This window comes from Anoplolepis gracilipes, chromosome 14 (assembly GCF_047496725.1).
Source record: "Anoplolepis gracilipes chromosome 14, ASM4749672v1, whole genome shotgun sequence".
Lineage (NCBI taxonomy): Eukaryota > Metazoa > Arthropoda > Insecta > Hymenoptera > Formicidae > Anoplolepis > Anoplolepis gracilipes.
Genome location: NC_132983.1, coordinates 8,780,001 through 8,790,245, shown reverse-complemented (window position 1 = coordinate 8,790,245; position 10,245 = coordinate 8,780,001). Strand labels below are relative to the sequence as shown.

The window sequence follows — 10,245 nt, the reverse complement described above, 5'->3', positions numbered from 1 at the left end:
TAGAATAATACACACCTAAAACAGTCGTTGTAAATTATCACTACATTATAATAAGTATTGCTACGTTATCAATATAAATCCCCAAAAAACATCTCTGTAGAACTCTTGTCATAATTTTTTACAAAACTGTCTGAAGAGATTTTATGAGAAAACTGTCCTATGCATTTTCGAAATTTTATGATATATTTATGCTAGACTTTTAATGTTTAAACAGTAATATTGTAAAAAGAAACTTTATTTGTTATGTTAGGATAAATTATTTTTGAGCATAAATATTCTTATATAAAATGTAGTTACACAAGAATAAAAAAAGAAGATTGGAACACTGAATCAATTTTTAATTAACTCTTTTCTCAAAATTTCATGGAAACAGTGTTAAATTCCAGTAATAATTAACAACGACAAATAAAATATTATAATATTATAATAAATATTATAATATTAATATACAATATAAATTAATATATATGTAAAATATTTATTTATTTTTTAAATCAGGAATCAATAGGAAATGTTCGATCAAAATATCGACATTTTAGCTTTGTGTATTACACATCATTTAATTTAAAATTACTCGAGTATTATTAGAATCCATATTAGAAATTTTTGATATTTGATATGAGTTTGAATACACATACTGTTATTTTTATTCATTTTAAGAAAAATGTCTCTTAAGTGAGAAAAACGGATGTTTTGTTCGTATTCATTTTTCCTTCTAGTAACTGATTTATAATAGTTAAGAAAGTTTCCCAGCAAATACTATTTATTGTTATACATAGTAATATAGGCGGTGTAGTAACAAATAATATATAAGTTGCCTACATGACATAAAACTGTAATATATACCATATGTATCATTTTGCAACGTTACAACAAATAATGTATTAAAATATTATTGCAGAATATAAATATTGCTGTATTGTTGTATACGTGTTCTTTGCTTTTGCAATATGTTACATTATATATTTATGAGTGAGAAATTACAATTAATTGGTAGCTTATCGATATTACTTATGCAATATTATCTGTAATATTCATAATTTTGTATCGTACCTATATACGTAACATTAATATAACGGTATTTACTAGGTTACTTTGTGCTGTCATTTTGATTGAACTTTCCTAACGTCGATTTTCATATTGTCATTATATTCATTTTCCACGTCAATCATCAGGATTTCGACATAATTAATATCAGAAATACGTACACAATTAATAACTGTAATATCAATTCTGACATTAAATCGCAGATGGAACGGAAATATATATATATATATATTGCATAAATTAATATATATTGTTTTTTTCTAATATTACTCAGCTATGCTCTTCTGTTTCTTAGAAAAGATTGTAACTGTTGAGCTGCACCCTAATGAAAAGCGAAATAAAAATGTTAATAACAAATATGACTTCTAAAAAAAATTATTTTAATATTTATGATATAGAATATAAACTAGAAAATTTCTTATCTTATTATTAATTATTTTAATTATATTATTCGTGAATATAGAAAATAAATAAAAGAAAATTAATTTATTTATTTTTATAATTTGTTTTAATAACTCATTTTACATACATATTATTCATTTTATAAAAAAATTTTTAATTATATTTTTTATATATAGATTTCTTTAAAAATAATATTAAATTTGGAAAATAAATTATAAAATTATAAATTATATATATAATTATTAATATAAAGGGTGAGGAAAAAGTATGGAAACTCTGAAAAGTCTCGGAAAATATAAGTTTTACAGAAAAATGTTTCGAACAAAAGTTGTATGATTTCGAAAGGGTTATAAGATGATACCATTGGTTTGATCTTGGATAATTGTTTGAAGGTCACATGAAGGTCACCATCAATTTCTTAAATGGGACACCCTATTTTTTATTGTATATTCTTGTAGTTTACCTCAAGAACTTTCCAAAAAAATATATTAACTATAACTATAGTTAAATATAACTATAGTTATATTATATAACTATAGTTAAATATTTTTTGATTAAGTATTTTTCGAGTTATGAGACTTGAAAATATTAATTTTTTTAAAGAAACAACCATGTATTTTCTTTATGATTATTATTTTTAAAAAGTATTCAAGTAAGATAATCGAAAAATTAATATTTTACAAGATATTTCATATTTGATGTCAAAATATTGGAATTTTCAAGCCTCATAACTCGAAAAGTACTTAATAAAAAAATATTTAACTATAGTGTTTTAGTGTGGAAAGCTCTCGAGATAAACTATAAGAATATATAATAAAAAATAGGATGTCCCATTTAAGAAATTGATGGTGACCTTCATGTGACCTTCAAATCACTCTCCAAGGTCAAACCAATGGTATCATCTTATAACCCTTTCGAAACCATACAACTTTTTTTTGAAACATTTTTCTGTAAAACTTATATTTTCCGAGATTTTTCAGGGTTTCCATACTTTTTCCTCACCCTTTATATTAATAATTATATATAATATATATAATTTATAATTTTATAATTTATTTTCCAAAAATAATATTGCTTTTTTAAAGAATTCTATATAAAAAAATGTAATTTAGAATTTCTTTATAAAATTTAATAAAATTTAATTCTAATCTATAATAATAAACGCGCATGAGAGAATAAATAAAATATTTTTAAAAGAAAGATATCAATTTCTAATCCTGTATAGTATGATACAAAATTTTAGATTTTTGTATAATTACATATTTTGGTTACAGTCAAATAAGAAAAGCAATTGTTTTCACGACAAAAAAATATTTACCGTAATGGCAGAGCCAAGGAATTGACCGATGGCTCTAGTAGCAGTAATCAGACCACTACCCGAATTTTCTCCAAAGAGAGGAGGTGGATATGTTGAACTGGGAGACCATGTATAACCGGGAGTCCGTAGCGATGATCTGGAAGACTGTCTCGGTGTAGTTGTTTTTCTTCTCGTACTAACCACAGATTGAGTGCTCGAACTGAAGGCCGGTTTATTGGTAGTCGTTGTTGTTGATTGAGTAGTAGTTAAATCCAGATTCTGATATACATATCATTTTTAAGTTAGAAAGAACCTTCAAAATAAATGTATGTTTTATAAAGAAATTATATTATAAAACAGCTTATTATATGCTGTTGTTTCTTGTTATTAATAAATCTAATTGTAAGATTTTTGGAAATTATTTTTTCATCAATTATATGTATATTCTGTAAGCATAAAAGTCTAGATTCAATTATATTTCAAGGAATTGATAAAATAATTTTTACTCTTCTAATCTCCTTAAGAGAATAACCTTTTTAAATCAAATTTTTATTAAAATAATTTTAACTTGAAATTTTAAAAAGAAAAATTTCGCGAGTAATTTATATTTTTAAAGCTTTAATAGGGTTTTTACAATCGTTTATAAGAATTCTAAATATTCAATTATGTGTACCTGTTCTTTTAGGCTTTATATACATGTTATGAAAACTTGAATGAGTTATAGTTAAGTCTGAGCACGCCACGTAGTGGCAAACAAAGAAACACGTATATTATAAAATAGATCTTTTTTGTTTGTCGAAAAGATGATCAAAAAGACATCTTTTCGTCGACTAAAATTAATTATGATTTTTAGAAGACATCTTTCAAAAAATAACTTTTTTTGTAGGTAGAAAGATATCCTTTTAGACATCTTTTAGCCTTGTCAGAAAGATGACTTAAAAAAGACATCTTTTTGTCATCTTCTAGTTTTCTGTGCTGTCTGGGTACTGTCTCAATAAGCACAGTCTTAATAATGTGTATATATGTATATAATTTTGAATTAAAAAATGAATTTTTGTTCTATTTATTGAAACGTAAAAAATACATTTCTTAAATCATGATTTTAAAAATGTTTCTGTTGAAACGTTTCTTATTGGTGCTTGACGGTTAAAAAATATTGGATACGTTTACAAAACATTTATAAAACGAACATGTGCTACCTGGGATATGTTTATGCTATATTTTTATCTCTCTTAATACTCTTAATCTCTTTAATACTTTGTTAGAAATTATATCTATATTATGTTTGAATTACTAGTCGTAAATACTAGACAATGATTCATTCCACATAAAATACTTGATCTAGTATTTCAATATTGACATTGAAACTTGTCAACAATTTAGTACGAGTATTTATTACTCATCCAATATTTAACGATTTTATATCAGTAATTCAATATAAGTATTTAATATTCGTCTTATATTAAATATACTATTTTCATAAATCACTAACTTGTAATTAAATATTATACAATATTTAGATCGCAGTACTTCAAGTACTAATAAATATTCAATTTTAATACTTTAAATACACAAAATAAATATTTAATTACTTACCAATCAGTAATAATTACTAAATTTTTTCTGTAAGAGTAATTGCAGAATATCTTGCAGAAGATAACAGGAAAAGCATTACTCACAGCTAATTGCAATTGTTCCCTAAATTTTATTGCTGGTGTTGATGGTTCTATGCCTTGCTGCTTTAAAAGTAATGCCAACAAAGCAGCAGAATTTAATTCGGTAGACGATGGTGTCGCTGTAGAAATGCTAGCTTGATTATTTAAAATTGCTCTCAAGAAAGCTTCATCATCTTCGATTATTTTAGGTGTCGTAGAAGTGCTCGTTTTTGAATCTAATATGAACATTAATAAATAAATATGAATTAATAAAAATTCTTTAAAAAACACCTACAACTTTGAAACGTAAGAATTAATCTCATATTTTAAAGAAAATTTTTGTTTATCTGTTAATTCTTGCGTGGATTAATTCCTAAATTTTGAAATCTCATAAATATCTTACAAAAGTAACAATCAATTTCAAAAAAATAAAGAAACATTAAGAAAAATTAAGAAATATTTGAAGTAATCTAAGCAACTTGATTAAATCATCATTTTCGAATTTATATTATTATGTTATAATTATAATTAAATTCACATTTTATATTGAAGGTATATTGATTGTATTTTATGAAAAGAGATAAAAAGAAAAAACTTTTAATTTTTTATACCTGTTTGTATGGCTCGCAAGAGCGCGACCAAGAATTTCGCATCGTCCTCGGATGAATATGTAGATGTAGAAATATCGTGCAATCTAGGATTAGGATTATTTAAAAGTGTTCGTTGTGTTGAAATCGAACTTGGAGTCGAAGTAGAAGCAAAATCAACATTGTTCGCATGCAATTTGGTCGAAACCACTTGGATGTCCGAGATGTCGACACTTCTTGGCGTTGTATGCGATCTGATCGCAGACATTATATGACTTGTATGCGTAGTTGATTTCACAGCCTCTATTGGTTTCTGAGTAATCTCAATAGATTTTTGAGCAGTTTGAACTGATTTAGGAGTCAGAGGCCTTGGCTTTTTCTTAGTACTCGTTGTTGTAGTAGTTTCAAAACGATTGCTGCCGAACAACGCCCGCCATAAATTTACACCAAATCCTACAGATGCTTGAGTAGTGGTCCTAGGTCGCTTAGTTGTCGTTTTAGATTTAGCAGTAATAACGACCGGTGCCTTAGTCGTAGTAATTGGCACACTAGATTCTACCAACCTGGTCGTTTTTGCTTCAGTGTATTTCTTTGTAGTTGTACTGCTACTAACAGTTGGTGATAACGTTGATGAAGACGGCAATAAATCGATTATTATCGGCTCGGAAGATGACTCAGGTGATGAAAAATCTTTCATTGCGTTAAGATCGTTGTTTGAACTTACGGTTTTAATTGCTTTTGGTGATCGTGTCGGTCCAGGTTTAGCTAGTGCAAGCTCTAAAATCTACAGAAAGTTAAATATTGATATATATATATTCGTTAAACTGTATCATATATAGCCAACAATTTAAAAAAAATAATAATCACGCTCTTATATTTAGAGATATTATTATGTTTAAATGCATGCTTATTATAAATTTTACTGTTTATTTTACTTACTCTGTTTGCTAACATTTGCTCTATATCATTTAGCGTTTTCGCTGTAGTTTTAACGTTATTGTTCTGTAACTGCAAAGATCTTTGTTATTATTATTATATATTATTTATAATTTATTGCACAATACAAAATATTTTAATTTCGCAAAACTTAATGAAAAAAATAACGATAATTATTTAGAGGACATTAATAAAAGGTACTTTATTAATCACCTTGATTTTTTCGTACATTATAGAAGTGTGTGAATATACTGTAATACATATTAACTCTATTTTAATCCGTGGATCATATATAAATCTCAAGATAGAACTTAATTGAATTTAATAAGTTTTTTGTGTATATCAGTTTTTTGTGTATTATTAGGGTCATTTTGAACATGTCCAGGACGGCTTCGGACATTGTAGAACATTTGTAGGACGCTTCAAGGGGATCAATAAAGTTTATATAATATATATAGAAAATTAATATGAATATGATAAAGATAAATTCTTGTAACATTATAAAATAATTTATATATGTATATAATATATTTTATTCTATTTAAATTTTACATTTTTTTCTATTTAAACTTCATTTGTCTTTTTTAAATTTTACTAATATATTAAGATATTTTCAGATTAGAATATATACATAGACTTACGTATCCTTTACTTTTAAAAAGATATTAGAAATGTGTCTTTCTGAAGTTTAGTTTTAATAAAAAATTGTATGCACGCACATATATATGTATATATATAATGATAACAAATACATATATATATCACTTTTTGAGTAAAACAATACAATTCTTGATTGTTTGATTGAATTTATATGTTCAGAAAAACACATATTTCATACATTTTTTTATGTCCTTTAAAAACAAAGGATACACATTTATGTATAATTCTAAACTGAAAAATATTTGTAATATAATAATCTCTAAAAAAATATGACTTAATTTAAATAAAATATAATAATAAATAATATATAATATAAGACAATAAATTATATTATAATGCTACAAGAATTTGTCTTTATCACACTCATTTAATTTCTGTAGTATTTATAATTTGATCAAGATTAATCAATTAGTTAAATAAGGAAAACACAAAACGAATTAAAGAAATAAAAGGCTGGTATGTTATGCATATAACATATATTACATATATGTATTATCTTAGGATAAATAAAATGGTTTATGAGGTAAACTGTATATGTATACTTAATAATAGAAATTAAACAATACTTACATTTATGTATATATATATATATATATGTGTGTGTGTGTGTGTGTGTATGTATGTATATGTATACACATGTATACACATTCACAAAATAAATAATGCGCGCTTGTAATATTTTAGTATAAATTAAACATAAAAATCAACTTACCAATGAATTTAGAAAAGTCAAATCCTCGAATGTTGCTCCAAAAGGGTTCTCCTTCGTATTCATTTGTAATCTGTTTAGTATATTATCAGCAGATATTGTTGCAGTAGATGATAATGGGACTGTATTTGAACGTATCGTCACATCTGATGCTAAAGTGTTAGCATTTATAGAGGAAGCGGTTGTTGCAAGCCGAGGAGCAGTAGATATACTACTTGTAGTCATTGTAGGAAGGGTTGTTGTCGAAGTAGTAGTAGTACTTGTTGTTGTAGTTGCAGCTGTTGTTGTAGTGGTAGTTGTTGTGGTAGTAGGAGCAGTAGTTGCAATTGTTGTAGTGGTAGTTGTAGTAGTTGGAGCAGTAGTTGCAGCTGTTGTTGTAGTAGTAGTTGTGGTAGTAGGAGCAGTAGTTGCAGCTATTGTTGTAGTGGTAGTTGTTGTAGTAGGAGCAGTGGTTGTTGCTACGGTAATTGGTACTGGTATAGTGGTGATAATAGGAGCAGTAGTTGTAGTCGAGCTAATTGATACAGTTGGTTTGCTTTCAGGATTCGTCGGAGTTACGCTATTCATAACCGGCGTAAAGACTTCCACTAAGGAATTTATAGGACGTGCCATAATTGGTACATTATTTTCGCCCGGCTCGTTCTATAAATAATATAGAAAATATCTATTACAAAAAATATGAAATAGAATAGTTTTTAAGAAATTTATTATTTACAATTGTTTCTTTAATATTATTTAATATTATTTAAATTTCTCAACAATATTAGCTTAATTTTATTTTATATAAGAAAATACATACTATGGATTTCATTAATACGCACCAATTGATTTGATGTCACTGATGCTGTTTGCATAGGTGAATTGGTAGTAATACCGAATATCTGATCAAGGGGATCTTTCCAAGGAAAACCGGGAGAGGTTGTTACTTTACCACCACCTGACTGATTACTCAGCAAATTTTTAAAAGATGGGATAGATGCTACACCTTCGTTCATAGAAGTCTATCAACAAAATTAAAGGAATAATTAATCATTATAATTGTAATTAATAACAATTATAAATTTTAAAAGTAATTATAACAATATTTATAAATGTATTTTTCTCTCATCGTGCGCGATAATTTCAATTTACAGCTAAAATAACTATAACTATATTAATATTTCAAAAATACAATTTTTACAATTTTTGCTATCTTTATTAGCTTAATAGATTATTAAGAAGTATACAAATATTTGGAGGTAAATATATTATAATACAATATATTATGATACATTTTAGTAATAAATTATATTCAGTGTACAAAATAAATTATTTCATTATTAGAAAATAAAAACAGTATAAAAGTAACAAGTTTATTATAAAATAGGATGCAAGAAAATTTATTAATAACAAGACTTTCCATTGATTCGATAGAAAATTTCCATTATTAAAAAATTATATTAAATTTTAAACAATGTTACTTACAGCCACTGAATTTATTTTCACATCAACCACTTTTGGATTGATGTCAGGTGCACCGTCGATCTGATAATTAATAAATTTATCCTGAAATATTCATAGTTACGTTACAAAATATTCTTATTTTTATGCTTACAAATCACAATATAATTTATAATATTTCGTTTTTTACCTGTCCGATGTATACAGAACTGCGTTGATTAGATGTAATTATAGTTCTAGAAGCTTCACTCCTTTCGCGATTCGGGAGGATAGAAGAGCTGATTGGATCTTGCAATTTACCGAATACCGAAGCTACGTTCGGCGTGTTTAATAAAATATTGCTCTGAAAGATTTACATCATACATTTAATAATATTGTCAAAAAGTTACCACAATATGCAAAAATTAAGTTTATAAACTTGTTTTCTTTTTCAAGATATAGTTTGAAAAACCTCAAATGCAATTGTTATCATTTAATATCAAATAAAAATATTAAATCTTTATACCTTTTAATACTTTTCTACATAGATTTATTATATCTTGAATCGTTTTATCTTTTAATATCATTTTAATAACATTTTTTATCTTTTTCAAATATAGTATATTTATATAATGCGGCAATATAATAAAATTTTAAAATATATTTGAAACGTTTTAAAAGTATCGTTTTTTTCTAACAATTTTATTTAAGAATAATCAGATTCATATTTAATGTAATATTAAAAATGTGCAGTTACCAGAACACACAAGTTATTATCTCAAGAAAATAATAAAAAAATTTCTTTTCAACTTTAGTATAATATGTGTGTCATATGCATGTTACACAAAAGTTGTCATGAAAAATTTTTATAGAATATTTTTGATATATTAAAATATAATATTTTTAGTATGAGTAAAACATATAATTAGTTATTCCATATATTATATTTAACAGAAAAGAAATATAGCATTTAAAAGAACCAAAAGTGCAAGTAAAAATGAACAAAAGTGCTCTAAATATATGACAATTATTTACAAATTAACAATGTACAGTGTTTTTCGATATTTTTGACCTAGAAAAAAAATTAAATTGCATTAAAATTGCACCAGACATATACATATATAAAGCATACATATTATAAAAAAATTTGCCAGAAAAAGTTATGAAAATAAGTTACAAAGTTATTTAAAAAAATTGTTAATTATTTATCAATAATATTATATATAATACATATATATAATACATATATGTATTACATATATGTATAATATTATACGTATATGTATATAAAATTATGCAATGTTACGAAACTTTACTATGTTTTATACTTAATATAAAAAAATAAATCAGAATTAAATATTAGTTACTACATGTCACTGAATCGTGTTTACATTATACAGTTTTCAACAAAATTAAAGGAACACTTAAAATTGGCGTGAAAAAGAGTCAAATTCAACTTCATGTATCTTTACGAAAAATGGTAGAGTTATGTTTAGAAAAGCATTTTAAATCTCGAAACCTTAACTTTTCAAC

General features: G+C 25.3%; 1 protein-coding gene across 4 annotated transcripts in view; it reads right to left on the bottom strand.

Annotated features, from left to right (window-relative positions):
• Nucleotides 1-506: 506 nt before the first annotated feature.
• LOC140673215 (uncharacterized) overlaps nt 507-10,245 on the bottom strand; it is a 50,511-nt gene continuing 40,772 nt past the window's right edge. For all 4 annotated transcript variants that reach the window (XM_072905969.1, XM_072905972.1, XM_072905970.1 and 1 more), the window contains 9 exons: nt 8,924-9,076; nt 8,758-8,838; nt 8,115-8,294; nt 7,297-7,935; nt 5,928-5,996; nt 5,013-5,772; nt 4,426-4,637; nt 2,768-3,025; nt 507-1,369 (listed from right to left, as the gene is read on the bottom strand). In XM_072905969.1, the coding sequence (XP_072762070.1) occupies nt 1,322-1,369; nt 2,768-3,025; nt 4,426-4,637; nt 5,013-5,772; nt 5,928-5,996; nt 7,297-7,935; nt 8,115-8,294; nt 8,758-8,838; nt 8,924-9,076 (2,400 nt within the window). In that variant the 3' untranslated portion in view covers nt 507-1,321. The remainder of the gene's footprint in view (nt 1,370-2,767; nt 3,026-4,425; nt 4,638-5,012; nt 5,773-5,927; nt 5,997-7,296; nt 7,936-8,114; nt 8,295-8,757; nt 8,839-8,923; nt 9,077-10,245) is intronic.